The 18,468-nt window shown below is 38.1% G+C and overlaps 1 protein-coding gene across 6 annotated transcripts in view; it reads left to right on the top strand.

The window, feature by feature from the left end:
* LOC133562872 (phosphatidylinositol 3-kinase C2 domain-containing subunit gamma-like) overlaps positions 1-18,468 on the top strand; it is a 74,098-nt gene that overhangs the window by 32,055 nt on the left and 23,575 nt on the right. For all 6 annotated transcript variants that reach the window (XR_009808922.1, XM_061916680.1, XM_061916678.1 and 3 more), the window contains exons 14-25: positions 610-724; positions 1,358-1,491; positions 4,042-4,230; positions 4,307-4,400; positions 4,477-4,571; positions 11,267-11,447; positions 11,533-11,640; positions 11,708-11,800; positions 11,866-11,995; positions 15,876-16,012; positions 17,373-17,542; positions 17,625-17,781. Coding sequence is in view for 5 of the 6 variants with exons in the window: in XM_061916680.1 (XP_061772664.1) it covers positions 610-724; positions 1,358-1,491; positions 4,042-4,230; positions 4,307-4,400; positions 4,477-4,571; positions 11,267-11,447; positions 11,533-11,640; positions 11,708-11,800; positions 11,866-11,995; positions 15,876-16,012; positions 17,373-17,542; positions 17,625-17,781 (1,603 nt within the window). In the remaining variant the exon portion in view is untranslated. The remainder of the gene's footprint in view (positions 1-609; positions 725-1,357; positions 1,492-4,041; positions 4,231-4,306; positions 4,401-4,476; positions 4,572-11,266; positions 11,448-11,532; positions 11,641-11,707; positions 11,801-11,865; positions 11,996-15,875; positions 16,013-17,372; positions 17,543-17,624; positions 17,782-18,468) is intronic.

The following is an 18,468-nucleotide window of genomic DNA, read 5'->3' as shown; positions in this document are numbered from 1 at the left end:
GGTGGGACAATGCTGGGTGCTGAGACAGAGGCAGAAGAAGCAAAGCAGCTTGTTAAGACTTTAGCTTAGAAACTCGTTCGGTACAACCCCGTACCAAACCGAAACCCCCGTACCGAAACCGGTCAATAGAAATACACGTACCAATACACCCCTAATGTATTCTTTGTATTTTTATTTTATACGCTCCTATATGGACCCCAGGAAGACTAGCAGTCGTCTTGGCGTCAGCTAATGGGGATCCATTCAATAAACAATAATAAACAATTTCCTACTGTAATACGGTATGGTATTAGGAATGAGTACCTTTTCACATTAGAACCGATAAGCGAATCGACACTGGTACTCGATGGTACTGATTTTCTGAGGTTTATGCATACAAAATGTTTAGGATAGAATCCAAACACACAAGGCCCCAGGTGCATTTAAGGTGTGTTAATAATCAGAGTTACAATGCTATCTACTGTACAGAGTTGGAACAACCGTCACAGACATCCATCCATTTTCTACCAGTCACATTGAAATGGGTTTATGAGCGAGGGCGTAACAAATAGCACCAAATACGCTGCACACAGAGTTGACTTACGGGCTTTCATCTTTGTATTTTTCTAGAACCTTGTTAGGAGGGACCATCCTGCTCAGTATGTCCACATTGGCCATGCTGCATTCGCCTCCCTCTCCCGCCTTGTTTGACAGCCACAGGCAGGCAGTCGGAGTCATCCTGCAGGTCAGTAGTGGCCAAAACATCAAAACCCCTACATCAGAGGTGTCAGTCGTTTTCACCGAGGGCCACATCGCGGTTACGTTTGGCCCCAGAGGGTCGCTTCTAACAGTGAATACTATTATTACACCATGTTTTTATGCATGTTCACAGGGGGTACATCTCTGAAAGAAGGCTGAGAACCACTGTATTACTGTAAATGCCAACACGACACCACAGTTTATTACATTAAAAAAAAGTAAAACATTTTCCATTAAGAGAAAAATGCTGTAAAAACCACAGTAAATTTCGCAATTTTACCATGAAATCTATTGCTACTTTTACATTGCACAATTTGATGGATAACTTGCTTTGAAATCATTATTATTAGTATTTATTTCTATTTAAAAATGCTTTGCATAATTAGACAATATTTAAGTTAACATAATTTGCGATTACATGGAGGACATATGTTTATTTCTCCCAAAATAGAAAGAAAGAATACATTTAGTAAGAAAAGGTATAGTATTTTATTGATACATATTATTTCCTGGCTTTCAAAGGCCATATAAAATGACGTGGCGGGCCACATCTGGACACCTAGCCTTGAGTTTGACACCTGTGCCCTACATTGTTGACCCTTTCGTTTCTCCCATGCAGCTCGACTTTCTAGATGAGGTGAAGTGGATTTATCACAGGCCGATCGAGCTCCCCGGGTCGATCCTTTTCTCTTCGCCTTGTGAAGATTTGAGAAAGAAATTGTTACAAATGTCGAAGAAGCTTAGTGTTTGCTTGTGAGTATAAAAAAAAAAAGAATTAACAACATCAAGTTCTCCTGGTACCAATTGACAGATTTAAACACAGAAGAAGGCTTTGAATAATCAAAACTAAAGGCCACCCATTACTATTTATTCTTTTTTTACACGTTTATACTTTTTTTAATAAAACCTTAGTTTAATTTGCTGCACATACTAAAAGTAATTCACAGGGGAAAAAAATGGCAAATAATTTTTGTTTGTTCAGAATAACACACTTAACATGAAAACATACACTCAGTACGACTGTCTTAAAAAACAGCACTAACACTCTGCACCACGGGGGACAGTGTCAGTAACGGAAGAGGAAGGGGCTGGGAATACAATTGTGGTAACACTTACGGCCCCCCCATGGATCACGAGCCCTGCGGACAGTGTGTGATGTTCGTATATGGAGTGGTGGGCCTGCATTTACTCACACTCTTATTTTTTTGCCAATTCCTCCATACTAAGATCCGGGGGCCACATGCGGCCCGGTAAATCTTTCAATTCAAGATTGTTTATTGTCGCATGCACAGTTAAACAGACAGTTTGCCGTACAATGAAAATCTTACTTTGCTAGTCCAGCCTTCAACAAGTCACACGGTACTTCGCTAAAAATAAAAAATAGAAATAAAAAAGTATATACAAGGCACAGTAAGTAACATAACATTATTGTACATTCTGATTGACAGTCAACAGTATAAATGTGGAAGTGACCTCGGGTCAAAGCAGCAGTTAAAGTGTCTACAGTGATGGTTCACAGTTCGGGGGTGGTCAAGGTAGCTGTCTTTTGTTCAGAAAGACAAAAGTAAAAACTAGGGGGGAGCTAGCATTCACAAGTTAGCATTCACAAGCCTGATGGCCTGTGGGTATAAAACTGTTTGTCAGTCTCCCTGTCCTGGTATTCAGGCTCCAATGTGGCCTGCCGGACATTCCCAAATAATTTTTTTTACATCATTAAGAGGGAAAGTGTAGCTGCCATTATAATATACAGTGATGTTTTCTAAAGGCCGTAAGTCTTCAACTATATAAAGTATTTCAATGGTTGGAATCTGTGCTTATGCATGATGTACTAGTTACTATGGTCATCTAATTAGTTACTATGGTCATCTAATTAGTTACTATGGTCATCTAATTAGTAACTATGGTCATCTACTTAGTTACTATGGTCATCTAATTAGTTACTATGGTCATCTAATTAGTTACTATGGTCATCTAACTAATTACTATGGTCATCTAATTAGTTACTATGGTCATCTAATGAGTTACTATGGTCATCTAATTAGTTACTATAATCATTTAACTAGTTACTATGGTCATGTAATTAGTTACTATGGTCATGTAATTAGTTACTATGGTCATCTAACTAGTTACTATGGTCATGTAATTAGTTACTATGGTCATCTAATTAGTTGCTATGGTCATCTAATTAGTTACTATGGTCATCTAATTATTTACTATGGTCATCTAATTAGTTACTATGGTCATCTACTTAGTTACTATGGTCATCTAATTAGTTACTATGGTCATCTAAATAGTTACTATGGTCATGTAATTAGTTACTATGGTCATGTAATTAGTTGCTATGGTCATCTAATTAGTTACTATGGCCATCTAACTAGTTACTATGGTCATCTAATTAGTTACTATGGTCATCTAATTAGTTACTATGGTCATCTAATTACTTACTATGGTCATCTAATTACTATGGTCATCTAATTACTTACTATGGTCATCTAATTAGTTACTATGGCCATCTAACTAGTTACTATGGTCATCTAATTACTTACTATGGTCATCTAATTAGTTACTATGGTCATCTAACTAGTTACTATGGTCATCTAATTAGTTACTATGGTCATCTAATTACTTACTATGGTATGTAAGTCACAGCAGCTCAGACGAGGCACCAAGCAGTGTGGGTGGGGAGTGTTTCCACAGAGTGTTTCCAGAGCAGCCAGCCTGAAATGTGGGTGTTAGGGACAGACGTGGAAGGAGATTTTTACAACCAAGTTCTAAAGCTTAGTGATATTTCTGATTGTATGTGGGGTTTTTCTATTTTTGGTTTAAGTATTAGATACCTTTTTACCTGCACGATGCTTCCAGCTGTCGCCTGCGTATCGTGATCATGACAAAGCATTGTCGTCTCACACGTCGTGTTCCCGACATCTACAAAGCAATTAGCTACCGGCTTCCACCTACTGATATGGTATGGTATAACATGGTTACTCTGCCGAGCTCTAAACGGCACCGACACTCAACAACGGCACATTATTTGCAGATTACAAGTACTGGTTTGCAAAAAACATTTTTAACCCAAATAGGTGAAACTGCATAATCTCCCACGGCACACCAGATAATATCTCACGGCACACCAGTGTGTCGCGGCACAGTGGTTGAAAAACACTGTTCTAGGGATTACCCTTTTGCAGAACGGACTCCGATATTAATAAAAGAAACAATAATGTGATATAAAATTATTTCTGTGGAAAAAAACCAGCACATTTTCCTGCATGTTCACTAATGTATGTATACCTTTGTCCCCAGTCTGTCAGAAAATGAGAAGAACTTTATGTGGAGTAAACGTCACCAAAGCGACCAATCAAGTACATTCCTTCACCTTGTGCTGGGTGGAGCCCCCCGGTGGCAGCCTGAGGACCTAACAGAAATCTACACAATTGTGGAGCACTGGGCCATCCACCTCCCCGAGGAGGCCCTCTTTCTGCTCACCGATAGGTAGGAAGCATGCACTCTTTCCCATCAGGATTCAAAATATGCTTTGCTTTTATTTAAAAAAAAAAGTATTCTGCAGTTTCCCCGACCAGACAGTGCGCACAGCCGCTGTTGATTATTTTCTACTAATACCAGACGATGTGCTGGAGCAATTCCTGCCGCAGTTGGTCCAGGTGAGCACACCGACACCCACCATGAACCGACGCCTTCCTTTGTGTGCTTTCTCTGAGTGATCATCTTGTTGTACAGGCTCTGAAGAGTGAGTGGGAGCTGGATGGACCCCTGGTCATGCTGCTGCTAGAGAGATCACTAAAGAACATCAGAATTGCACAGCAACTTTACTGGTGAGCGACACCGGATTTTTCTTATTACACAGTATATTGAATTTTGTGTAAAAAAAAAATACTCACAGGAACACTTTACAACAGAGTTTATACTGTACCGTGAAATGTCTGATAATGGCTTTTTTGCCGATATCCCATATTACGATATTGTCCAACTCTTAATTACCGATTCTGATATCAACCGATACTGATATATACTGTCATGGAATTAACACATTATTTTGCCTAATTTTGTTGTGATGCCCCGCTGGATGCATTATCAATCAATCAATCAATGTTAACTTATATAGCCCCAAATCACTAGTGTCTCAAAGGGCTGCACAAACCACAACACAAACCACTACGACATCCTCGGTAGGCCCACATAGGGGCAAGGAAAACTCACTCCTAGTGGGACGTCGGTGACAATGATGACTAAGAAACAATGTAAACAATAAACAATGTAGCAACACTTGCCTTGACCTTAAAAACTTTAAATTCAAGGCCTGTATTTTGCTGTTTTGTACATTTTTGTTGCGTATTGCCTGTTTGTAAAAAATGTCTATCAGGGAGCTGGTCTGAGAAGTAAAAGAGGAGCGACGTTCATATGTTCAATCAATCAATCAATCAATCAATGTTTATTTATATAGCCCCAAATCACAAATGTCTCAAAGGACTGCACAAATCATTACGACTACAACATCCTCGGAAGAACCCACAAAAGGGCATGGAAAACTCACACCCAGTGGGCAGGGAGAATTCACATCCAGTGGGACGCCAGTGACAATGCTGACTATGAGAAACCTTGGAGAGGACATCAGATGTGGGCGACCCCCCCCTTTATTTAAACGGGGATAGCAGGTCCATTCTATGTGTCATACTTGATCATTTCGCGATATTGCCATATTTTTGCTGAAAGGATTTAGTAGAGAACATCAACGATAAAGTTGGCAAATTTTGGTGTTGATAAAAAAGCAACTTTTGTTGTTGATAAAAAAGCCTTGCCTGTACCGGAAGTAGCAGACGATGTGCGCGTGACGTCACGGGTTGTGGAGCTCCTCACATCCGAACATTGTTTACAATCATGGCCACCAGCAGCGAGAGCGATTCGGACCGAGAATGCGACGATTTCCCCATTAATTTGAGCGAGGATGAAAGATTGGTGGATGAGGAAAGTGAGAGTGAAGGACTAGATTAAAAAAAACACTATACAGTGGGAGCGATTCAGATGTTATTAGACAAATTTACTAGGATAAATCTGGAAAATCCCTTATCTGCTTATTGTATTACTAGTGTTTTTAGTGAGATTATATGGTCGTACCTGTACAACCTGAAGGTCGGCCCCGCACCTTTCTTCAGCACCAGTCGACGGGTGGTGGCGATGCCCATCTCTGCACTTTGCAAGGGACCCTCTTCAAAACACAATCTTTTGAAATGATCGCTGCATAATACACTGTACTTTGTGTGTGTGGTCCAATCCAACCGTGTTGGCTTGACCGCTCTGTTCCATAGTACAGCTTCACCGTCATATTTCTGGAATGTAAACAATGAAACACCAGCTGTGTTTGTGTTGCTAAAGGCGGCCGCAATACACCGCTTCCCACCTACAGCTTTCTTCTTTGACGTCTCCATTATTCATTGAACAAATTGCAAAAGATTCAGCAACACAGATGTCCAGAATACTGTGGAATTATGCGATGAAAACAGACAACTTATAGCTGGGAACAATGCCGGAACAAAATGTCCTCTACAATGCGTGACGTCACACGCACGCGTCATCATACCGCGACGTTTCAGCAGGATACTTCGGCGTGAAATTTTAAACTGCAATTTAGTAAACTAACCCGACCGTATTGGCATGTGTTGCAATGTTAATATTTCATCATTGATATATAAACTATCAGACTGCGTGGTCGCTAGTAGTGGCTTTCAGTAGGCCTTTAAATGTGGAAAGAGTGAGAGGGGTCTGGATATTATAAGCATCTGTTTCATCCAACCCCCTTTCAAGCCTTGCATAAATATCTCAAAAAGTAAGAAAAATGTGTTTTGTTTTACTGTGCAGGTTTGAAATAAATATTTCAATTCAATTCAAAATGTACATTTTAAGTGTCCAATTCAGTAAAAAACTGTAAAATTCCATTCCGTTTTTTTGAGGTGGTCTGTCATAACTTTTTTAGAATTCTATCGGACATTGTGACTTTTGGTATTAGTGTTCTTGAAAAAAGGGACTAAAACACATACTGTACAGCAGATTTTTACAGCTTAATGTGTTTAAATAATTCATACACGCATACACATTCAATCCAATCCAATCCACTTTATTTATATAGCACATTTAAACAACAAAATGTTTCCAAAGTGCTGCACAACAATATTAAAAACAACATTCAAATACTATCCTGAGGCGGAATACCTCGGTTGGTAGAGTGGCCGTGCCAGCAACTTGAGGGTTGCAGGTTCGATTCCCGCTTCCGCCATCCTAGTCACTGCCGTTGTGTCCTTGGGCAAGACACTTTACCCACCTGCTCCCAGTGCCACCCACACTGGTTTAAATGTAACTTAGATATTGGGTTTCACTTTGTAAAGCGCTTTGAGTCACTAGAGAAAAGCGCTATATAAATATAATTCACTTCACTTCACTCCTCCAATGACTGAATAAAAACTAAAAATAAATAATAAATACATATAAAACCAATATAAAAACAATATAAAATTAATATGATTGAAAACAATTTTAAGGGTGAAACCAATTAAAACAGTAAATAGAAAGCAACATTTTAAAACACAGAGGGGAACAGAGGACCATAAAACTCACGTACTGTTAAAAGCCAGAGAATAAAAATGAGACAAGACTTAAAACACACATTGGCCCCCCAGACACATTTTTTCTCTCAATGTGGCCCCCGAGTGAAAATATTTGCCCAGTTCTGTAGCAGAGTCTGTAATAGTTATGGTTGTGGACGATGTTACTTCATTTCAAACTTTCAAACAAGCATACAGTTCCAATGCACAATATGAAGGCGGTATAGCTCGGTTGGTAGAGCGGCCGTGCCAGCAACTTGAGGGTTGTGGGTTTGATCCCCGCTTCCGCCATCCTAGTCACTGCCATTGTGTCCTTGGGCAAGACACTTTACCCACCTGCTCCCAGTGCCACCCACACTGCTTTAAATGTAAAACAATTAGATATTGGGTTTCACTATGTAAAGCGCTTTGAGTTAGAGCTGGGAGATATGGCCTTTTTTTAATATCTCGATATTTTTAGGCCATATCGCGATATACAATATATATTACGATATTTTGGCTTAGCCTTGAATGAACACTTGATGCATATAATCACAGCAGTATGATGATTCTATGTGTCTACATTCAAACATTCTTCTTCATACTGCATTCATATATGCTACTTTTAAACTTTCATGCAGAGAAGGAAATCACAACTAAAAGTGTATTTATTAAAGTTATTAAGCAGTGGCACAAACATTCATGTCATTTCCAAAACAGAAAGTGCAAGATTGTCAGACATTTTAAGTGTCAAATAAAAATGAGCTGCTTAATAGGAAATCAAATAGTATTTGTCCTTCACTATGTGGTATGTTACTACGGACGTTATGAAATTCTCTTCATTCTCTAGACCAGGGGTCACCAACACGGTGCCCGCGGGCACCAGGTCGCCCGTGAGGACCAAATGAGTCGCCCGCTGGCCTGTTCTAAAAATAGCTCAAATAGCAGCACTTACCAGTGAGCTGCCTCTATTTTTTTAAATTGTATTTAATTACTAGCAAGCTGGTCTCGCTTTGCTCGACATTTTTAATTCTAAGAGAGACAAAACTCAAATAGAATTTGATAATCTAAGAAAATATTTAAAAAACTTGGTCTTCACTTGTTTAAATAAATGTAAAAAAAATTTCTTTGCTTCTTATAACTTTTCAGAGACAATATTAGAGAAAAAAATACAACCTTAAGAATAATTTTAGGATTTTTAAACACATATACCTTTTTACCTTTTAAATTCCTTCTTCTTCTTTCCTGAAAATTTAAATCAATGTTCAAGTATTTTTTTTTTACTATTGTAAAGAATAATAAATACATTTTAATTTAATTCTTCAATTTAGCTTCTGTTTTTTCGACGAAGAATATTTGTGAAATATTTCTTCAAATTTATTATGATCAAAATTCAAAATGAATATACTGGTAAATCTAGAAAATCTGTAGAATCAAATTTAAATCTTATTTCAAAGTCTTTTGAATTTCTTTTAAAATTGCTGTTCTGTAAAATGTAGAAGAAATAATGATTTGTCTTTGTTAGAAATATAGCTTGCTCCAATTTGTTATATATTCTAACAAAAGGCAGATTGGTTTTTAACCTATTTAAAACATGTCATCAAAATTCTAAAATTAATCTTAATCAGGAAAAATGACTAATGATGTTCCATAAATTCTTTTTTAAATTTTTTCAAAAAGATTCGAATGATCTAGTTTTTCTCCATTTTTTTCGGTTGAGTTTTAAAGAGTCTAATTGAAGAGAAACTATGTTTCAAAATTAATTTAAATTTTTTTCATGTTTTCTCCTCTTTTAAACCGTTCACCTAAGTGTTTTTTTCATCATTTATTCTCTACAAAAAACCTTCCGTAAAAGGAAAAAAAATGTACGACGGAATGACAGACAGCAATACCCATTTTTTAATATATATATATATGTATATATATATATATTAGGGGTGGGCAAATTAATGCGTTAATTACGAGTTAACTCATCAATCTATTAACGCCGACAATTATTTTATCGCACATTTGCGTATGTTGTTTACATGCTTTTATTTTGTTAACGCTTTTTCTTAGCAAGATGGCGACGCCCGGACGTGCTTCGGTGTTGAGGGGCTCTTGGTAAAGATGGAACATTCGGCAAAAATACCGGACAATTCTGCAAATTTCATGGCTGGCTTACAGCGTGGTCACTCCGGGATCACTTACGACCGCCAGACAATTCTGGATGTAGATAGATCGGGCCGTTTTGGACTGAATGAGGCGTGCTTGCTAGACCGGCTAGCTAGCATGGGAATACTTTGCCGGCTACATCCAGCGGCCTGTGAAGCAGCGGAGTATATGTGTTGTCTGTCTATTTATGAATAATGCAGACCAGGAGTGTTGGCTGAGTTCTTAATGTTTGCTTTCAGAGCGTGCATATCACAACATACAAGATGCCGTCATGGCGACACAACCTATACCGGGCTACCGCGCATGCTCCTCACTCCTGTTGCATGCTGGGTAGGGTAGTTCTTTTATTCCCTGGCTCATAACATCACAATATAGTACCATGTATATGATGCGTTCAGTTTATCAAAGCACCAAGCAAACAATCGGAAAATTCCCATCATATCAATTCCTAGATATGGTCATAATTATTTTAAGTGCACTACGCAGAATAAACACAACATTATTAATATTGCCACTACGGATAATTTGATCAAAAATTCCCTAAAACAGCCCACTACCTATAATATAGGTTTTTTAAACATAAGACCCTGATAAAAAAAAATGTTTCTGCTGTTACCTCAGAAATTGCCTGTTCAGATGTTATGATTGTGGCTCAGAGATTTGTATGTAGATTATATTTATTTTCCATAACAAACAGGATAACTTAAATACCCTGGCAGTGGCAATAAGCTTAAATGTTTGTATTTACATTTTTTGAGTTGATTTTCATCAAATATGCTATTTAACTGCTACTGTTTAACAAGGACCGATTTAAATTGTGTTTGCACAACAAATGTTTTGGCGCTTTTGTTCATGTGGGAGAATATTCCAATAAAGGTGCACTACACACTACTTTTGAATTCATTGTTGGGCTTTGCGTATACAATGCAGTTAATCGCGATTAATCGGAGAAATAGTGCGATTAACTTCGATTAAAATTTTTAATCTTTGCCCAGCCCTAATATATAGATTTATTTATTAAAGGTAAATTGAGCAAATTGGCTATGTCTGGCAATTTAAGTGTGTATCAAACTGGTAGCCCTTCGCATTAATCAGTACCCAAGAAGTAGCTCTTGGTTTCAAAAAGGTTGGTGACACCTGCTCTAGCGAGTGACTTTTCAAATGATGCTACATTTTAGCAGTAATGCTACTTTTTATAGCAACGCTTTTGCCCCACACTTGACAAATTACGGATGTCTGTTGGACATATTCCCACTTGAAGCCGAATCACCCGCTGCTGTTTTTATTGGGAATTAAGTCTTCCTTCATTTGTTTCCAGATCCGCACCTTCTTTCTCTCGTATTACCACTCGCACGGATACGTTAGCACCACAGCTAACGTTACCCAGTCTGCTACCTCTCTGCTGGGCGAGGGCGTATACGTATGTGAGGTATGACGTGATCGTATGTGACGTGTGTAAGTTTGTGCGCCTGCTTGTCTGTGAGAAGGAGACACAAGATGGAGTGAGAAGAGCCTGTAGTGTAATGCCCGCAGTTAAAAGCAACTGCGTGAGAACGTATATTCGAAAAATACGAAATAGTCATTTTATATGTCGCACAGAGACAAGCCTGCGATATATCGTGTATATTGATATATCGCCCAGCCCTACTTTGAGTCACTAGAGAAAAAACGCTTTATAAATATAGTTCACTTCAATATCACGTTTACAGTTTCACATTGTAAAGCCGGAAAGGAATTACGGCTGCAAATTCTACTCAGTGTTGTCTTTTTGTGGTGGTCAGGCTGCTGGAGGATGCCTGCACAGATGAGTACTACCAGAGCTGGTACAGAAAGGTGCAGGCGGCCCTGCGCTACTGCTGTGGTCCAGTCTTGAGGAACGAGCTTGATCAGGAAGCCCGTCTGCTGTCGGTGGTTGTGCAGGTCGCGGAGAATGTTCGCACTGCGGAGAAGTCAAGGCGAAAGGTCTCTGAAAAACTTTCCCTCAAGTCAGTAGCTCGGCCTGAGCTGCAAGGCAAATGTTTTATTATGCATGTTGGTTGGATTGCAGACTGTTTTGAAGAAGGAAAAGGGGAAGATTGAGAAGTTCTTCAGCGATGGGAGAAGCTGCTGTCTACCTTTGAATGTTGCCGTCCGTGTCAAAGGAGTGGACCTGGACGTAAATATGACAAACATCAAAACCATCCAGCTCTGAGGATGTCTTTATATGTGTTTTATACTTTTAGGCCTGCAAGTTCTACAACTCCAATACTGCTCCCCTGGGACTATCCTTTATCTGTACTGACCCGCTGGCCAAGAATTATAGTCTAATCTGCAAGGTTGGTAATAAAGCACCACTTTAGTCGTGAACTCTTGAGTTGATGAGCACCAATGTGCCTTGCAGACCGGTGATAGCGTACGCCAGGACATGTTGGTCCTTCAGATGGTCAGGATGATGGACAAGCTGTGGCTCCAAGAAGGGCTGGATTTGCGAATGGTCACCTATGGGTGTCTCTCGACTGGCCAGTCTCAAGGTATACCTTCATTTATTTGTGTCTGGCTTATTTCATCAAATAGTGACGCCCAGATTATTTCCAGCACATGCCATCCAACTTGAATAAATAAACACCTTACCTCGAATAGACCCCCTTGATGTCTCATGGCAAACGTCTTTACCGCAGAACACTCTGACAACACAGCAGGTGTGGCATACAGTACAGACTGAAGGTTTGGACACACCTTCTCATTCAATACCTTTTCTTTATTTTCATGACTATTTACATTGTTGATTGTCACTGGAGGCATCCAAACTATGAATGAACACATTTATGTACTTAATAGGGGTGTGGGAAAAACTCGATTCAAATATGAATCGCGATTCTCACGTTGTGCGATTCAGAATCGATTCTCATTTTTAAAAAATAGATTTTTTTTAATTTTTTTTTTATCAATCCAAAAAACCACTACACAGCAATACCATAACAATGCAATCCAATTCCAAAAGCAAAGCTGAGCCAGCAACACTCAGAACTGCAATAAACAGAGCAATTGAGAGGAGACACAAACACCACACAGAACAAACCAAAAGTAGTGAATATTATCAACAACAGTATCAATATTAGTTATAATTTCAGCATAGCAGTGATTAAAAATCCCTCATTGACATTATCATTAGACATTTATAAAAATAATAAAAAAGAACAATAGTGTCACAGTGGCTTACACTTGCATCGCATCTCATAAGCTTGACAACACACTGTGTCCAATGTTTTCACAAAGATAAAATAAGTCATATTTTTGGTTCATTTAATAGTTAAAGAAAATTTACATTATTGCAATCAGTTGATCAAACATTGTCCTTTACGACTATAAAAGATTTTTACAAAAATCTACTACTCTGCTAGCATGTCAGCAGACTGGGGTAGATCCTGCTGAAATCTATGTATTGAATGAATACACAATCCTTTTGAATCGGGAAAAAAATCGTTTTTGAATCGAGAATCGTGTTGAATTGAAAAAAAAAATCGATTTTGAATCAAATCGTGACCCAAGAATCGATATTGAATCGAATCGTGGGACACCCAAAGATTCGCAGCCCTAGTACTTAACGAAAAAATATGTTTTATATTGTAGTTTCTTCAAAATAGCCACCCTTTGCTCTGATTACTGCTTTGCACAGTCTTGGCATTCTCTCCATGAGCTTCAAGCACACCTGTGATGTAAAAAACATTTCAGGTGACTATCTTGAAGCTCATGGAGAGAATGCCAAGAGTGTGCAAAGCAGTAATCAGAGCAAAGGGTGGCTATTTTGAAGCAACTAGAATATAAAATTTTTTTTCAGTTATTTCACCTTTTTTATGTTAAGTACATAACTCCACATGTGTTCATTCATAGTTTTGATGTGACAATCTACAATGTAAATAGTCATGAAAATAAAGAAATAGCATTGAATGAGAAGGTTTTTTCAAACTTTATGTTCTGTTCAGTTTCAGTTTATGTAGAACATGCATGCGAGACAATGTAATGCAACACATATTTCCAGTTGTTTCATTACAGCGCGTCCAAAAAGGAGTAAGAAGAAGCAGAGCTTATTTAATCCTACCCCTTTTTATATCGTAGCAATTTCCTCCCATTTCCTTGTTATCTGTAACCGAACAGTGGATTAATAAATAATAAATAACTAATATACCATGGTAAGTAAACATATATTAAAAACATAAATAATCTTTATTTCAAAAGAAAAAAAAAGATTTAAGATGATCGTCATAATTGTTCTGCTTTGTACTTTGTGAACATTTGTAGTTTGAACAGTCTCTTAAACTGGATCATATTGCTGCTTTGTTTAATTTCTTTGCTTAATCAGTTCCATAATTTAATTCCACATACTGATATGCTAAATGTTTTAAGTGTTGTACGCGTGTACAAATGTTTGAAATTAGATTTTCCTCTAAGGTTATATTTCTCTTTTGTTGAGAAGAATTGTTGTACGTTCTTGGGTAGCAAGTTATACTTTGCTTTGTACATCATTTTAGCTATTTGCAAATGCACCAAATCATTGAATTTCAATAATTGTGATTTAATAAATTAAGGGTTTGTATGATCTCTATATCCAACATTATGCGTTTTTTTTTTGTAACCGTTAATGAATGAAGCACACATTTGTAGTTGTTTCCCCATATTTCTACATAATAACTCAGCCATTGTAACACTAGCAAGTAGTAAAGAATATGAAGTGATTTTTGGTCTAGAACATATTTTTGCTCTATGTATTATTGTTGTGTTTCTTGCTACTTTATGTGTATATGTTTTTAAATTAGGTTTCCAGCTAATTTTTTCATCTATTATTACACCCAAAAATGTGTTTTCTTTTACCCTTCCAATGTCTACTCTGTCTATTTGTGTTTGTGTTTGACTTTCCTTTCTACTGTTACCAAATAACATTATTTTAGTTTTACTGAGATTGTACAGTGAAGCTAAGATTTTCCTTAGCCAGTCCTTCCGGGAATTTGCGACGTCGAAATCCAATGCCCGCAACTTCCCTGCCTATTTTGGCTAATCAGTGTCATTTTTGACTGTCTATTTTGTTTCTGAGTTACGCTCAAATGCTGGCAAATCACCTGTCTAATCCACATGTAGTAGTGTTTTTCTTGTGAAGACAAAACAGGAACATCAATGTGTAACAATATAACAACTTTTTATTTCTCAAACGGTCTCCAGCGTACTTCCTGTTTACAGTGCTAATCCTTCTAGGTATCAAATGATAAAAACGACGGTTTTCCCATGAAAATCTAATTAACCTCATTCTTGTCGTTTAGAAAACAAGAAACATTGTTTTGGTGTAAATACACCAAATGACGCCAGAGAACCGTGAGCGTAACTCTCAGAGCTTTGATGAGCGTAATTGAGTTAAACTTCCATTAAACCGCTGAAATTCAGTAAAAATGATCATATGTAACATGGCAGATATTTATGAAAGACTTGTGTGAGCTCAATGAACTCAACCAAGTTTGGCCTGCTTTCGCTGTTGTTCTATCTCATTACGCACTTTAAAAATAATCTTGTTTTTGTCTACTTGTCTACTGGATCGAAATCACCTATTCAAAGCTGTAATTACCCAACCACAAATATTGCACTCTGCAACTTATTTTTGGAGTACTGCATATTTTGCATTTTCCAATTATAAAACCACATTTTTTTCTCAACCAAAAGTCTGTAAACATAAAAAAAACAAAAAACATAAGAAACAGTAACAACAAATGGTTAGAGTGTCCGCCCTAAGATGGGTAGGTTGTGAGTTCAAACCCCGGCTGAGTCATACCAAAGACTATAAAAATGGGAGCCATTACCTCCATGCTTGGCACTCAGCATCAAGGCTTCGATTTGGGGGTTAAATCTCCAAAAATGATTCCCGGGCGCGGCTACTACGGCTGCTTACTGCTCTCCTCACCTCCCAGAGGGTGAACAAGGGGATGGGTTGAATGCAGAGAACAAATTGCACCACAATCATTTGTACTTTAACTTTAAAAATAATCTTGTTTTTGTCGACTGAAACAAAAGGGTGATGGGTCAAATGCAGAAAATAATTTCGCCACAACTAGTATGTGTGTGACAATCATTGGTACTTTAATTTTTTTAACTTTAACATTATATTAATAGATAGATCAGACGTTTTTAAAAGATTTCAAGTGTTGAAATTCAAAGAAAATTGATATTGCTACAAACAGTAGCCCTTTTTGGATCCAAAGAGGAGGTGTGTACAGTCAATCTTAAGGTTGCACAGGGATGAAGTTTATCTGTAGGTGTCTGGTACTCTCTGCCGTTGAGTAAATGCTAGCAACTATGTGAGATGATAGCTATAAATCTGTGTGGCTCGTGTGTACAGTATGTTCCATGTTGATGTTTTATAACTGGCAGGCCTTATAGAAGTGGTTCCCGAGGCTGTGACGCTGGGCAAGATTCAGCAGGAGTGGGGTCTGGGCGGAACCCTTCGACATGACACGCTGGAAAAGTGGTTCCACATGTGGAACAAAACAAAGGAGGACTATGAGAAGGTGAGCACAGATCCTAGATTAGAGGTGTCAAAGTGGTTTTCACCGAGGGCCACATCGCAGTTATGTTTGGCCCCAGAGGGCCACTTCTATACTATTATTACACAATTTTTTAAATGCATTTTATTAGTAGATGTTTTTCTTATCTATATGAAAAAAAATAATATGGTAAATTGCAATAATTTCAACAAAAAAAAATTGTATATATTATTATGGAAAAAACAATACTGCTGTTTTTATGGTTTAAAAAAGGCAATTAAGATGCCTGAGTTTTACTGTAAAATTTACTTTTTCAAAGTGGTTTTCACCGAGGGCCACATCGCAGTTATGTTTGGCCCCAGAGGGCCACTTCTATACTATTATTACACAATTTTTTAAATGCATTTTATTAGTAGATGTTTTTCTTAACTAATATGTAAAAAAAATATATGGTAAATTGCAATAATTTCAACAAAAAAAAATTGTATATATTATTATGGAAAAAACAATACTGCTGTTTTTATGGTTTAAAAAAGGCAATTAAGATGCCTGAGTTTTACTGTAAAATGTACTTTTTTTTAACTAAATAAAACTGCAATTTTACAGTAAAATTTTGGCACCTTAGCTGCCAGTTTCTATTTGTTTTTTTTTGTTTTTACTGCCAATCATCAACTAGATTTTTTGGTGTATTACTGTAAATGCCAAAACGGCACCACAATTTATTTATTTATTTATTACAGTTTAAAAAAAAAGTACTGTTTGATTGTAGCTGAGATAGGCTCCAGCGACCCCAAAGGGAATAAGCGGTAGAAAATGGATGGATGGATGTTTTTTTCATTTAGAGAAAAATGCTGTAAAAACTACAGTCAATTTCACAATTTTACTATGAATTCTATTGCCACTTTTACTTTGCAGAGTTTGATGGATAACTTGCTTTGAAATCATTATTTTTAGAATGTATTTCTATTTAAAAAATGGTTTGAATGTTCTGCGATGAGGTGGCGACTTGTCCAGGGTGTACCCCGCCTTTCGCGCAAATGCAGCTGAGATAGGCTCCAGCGACACCGAACAGGACACGCGGTAGAAAAATGGATGGATGGATGGTTTGAATGTTTGATAATATATTTTTGCATAATTACACATAACATATATATTTTTTTCCCCAAAAAATGAAAGAAAGAATACTTTGAGTAAGAAAAGTTACAGTACTTTATTGATACATATTATTTCCGGGCTTTCGAGGGCCAAACAAAATGAAGTGGCAGGCCACATCTGGCCCTCGGGCCTTGACTTTGACACCTGTGTCCTAGATCAATCAATTATGTGTTGACCCCCAGAACCGATCATTAACCTGCGCTCCTGTTTGCTTGTCACATGTTTTCAGGCTGTGATGAACTTCATCCACTCATGCGCAGGTTGGTGCGTGGCCACCTTCATCCTGGGGATCTGCGACCGCCACAACGACAACATCATGTTGAAGCACAGCGGGCACATGTTCCACATAGACTTTGGCAAGATCATGGGCAACGCGCAGAAGATTGCAAACTTTAAAAGGCACGTCAGAACTCTGATTCAGAGTCAAATGCTGTGTTTGTATGAAACCACGCTTACCTTCTTTATGTTGCCACACTGTTAGGGACCGATCACCGTTCATCTTCACGTCGGAGATGCAGCACTTCATCACAGGCGGCGGCCAGAAGCCTCAGCGCTTGCATCGCTTTGTGGAACTCTGTTGTGAGGCTTACAACATCGTCAGACGGCGATCTGCCCTCGTACTCAGTCTGCTGGAGCTGGTAAAGCCAATCGAAACATCGACACTTCAAACTGGGGACTGGGCCGCGAGGGCGTCATACTAATGATATTTTCATCACCTTCAAGACTTTACTGACATGTAAATGGCAAAATGGCCCCTGAAAGCCTTTGATTTTTCATCATGTGGCAAGTGTTGGCTGATTCCGATATTGACCCGATGCAAAATTAGCCCGGATAATACTTACTGTATTTTTCGGATTATAAAGCGCACTCAAAGGCCTACTGAAAGCCACTACTAGCAACCACACAGTCTGATAGTTTATATATCAAGATAGTTTATATATCAATGATGAAATCTTAACATTGCAACACATGCCAATACTAGGTTTAACTTACTAAAGTGCAATTTAAAATTTCGCGCTGAAAAATACTGCTGAAAACTTCTCGGTATGATGACGTGTGCGCGTGACGTCACGGATTGTGGAGGACTTTTTGTTCCGGCATCGTGCCCAGCTTTTAAGTCGTCTGATTTCATCGCATAATTCCACAGTATTCTGGACATCTGTGTTGGTTAATATTTTGCAATTTGTTCAATGAACACTGGAGACGTCAAAGAAGAAAGCTGTATGTGGGAAGCGGTGTATTGCGGCCGCCTCTAGCAAAATAAACACAGCCGGTGTTTCATTGTTTACATTCCCGAAAGATGACGGTGAAGCTTTACTATGGAA

The sequence above is a fragment of the Nerophis ophidion genome, linkage group LG12, assembly GCF_033978795.1.
Source record: "Nerophis ophidion isolate RoL-2023_Sa linkage group LG12, RoL_Noph_v1.0, whole genome shotgun sequence".
Classification (NCBI taxonomy): Eukaryota; Metazoa; Chordata; class Actinopteri; order Syngnathiformes; family Syngnathidae; genus Nerophis; species Nerophis ophidion.
The sequence above is the reverse complement of the archived record's forward strand: the minus strand, read 5'-3'. Positions and strand labels throughout refer to the sequence as shown.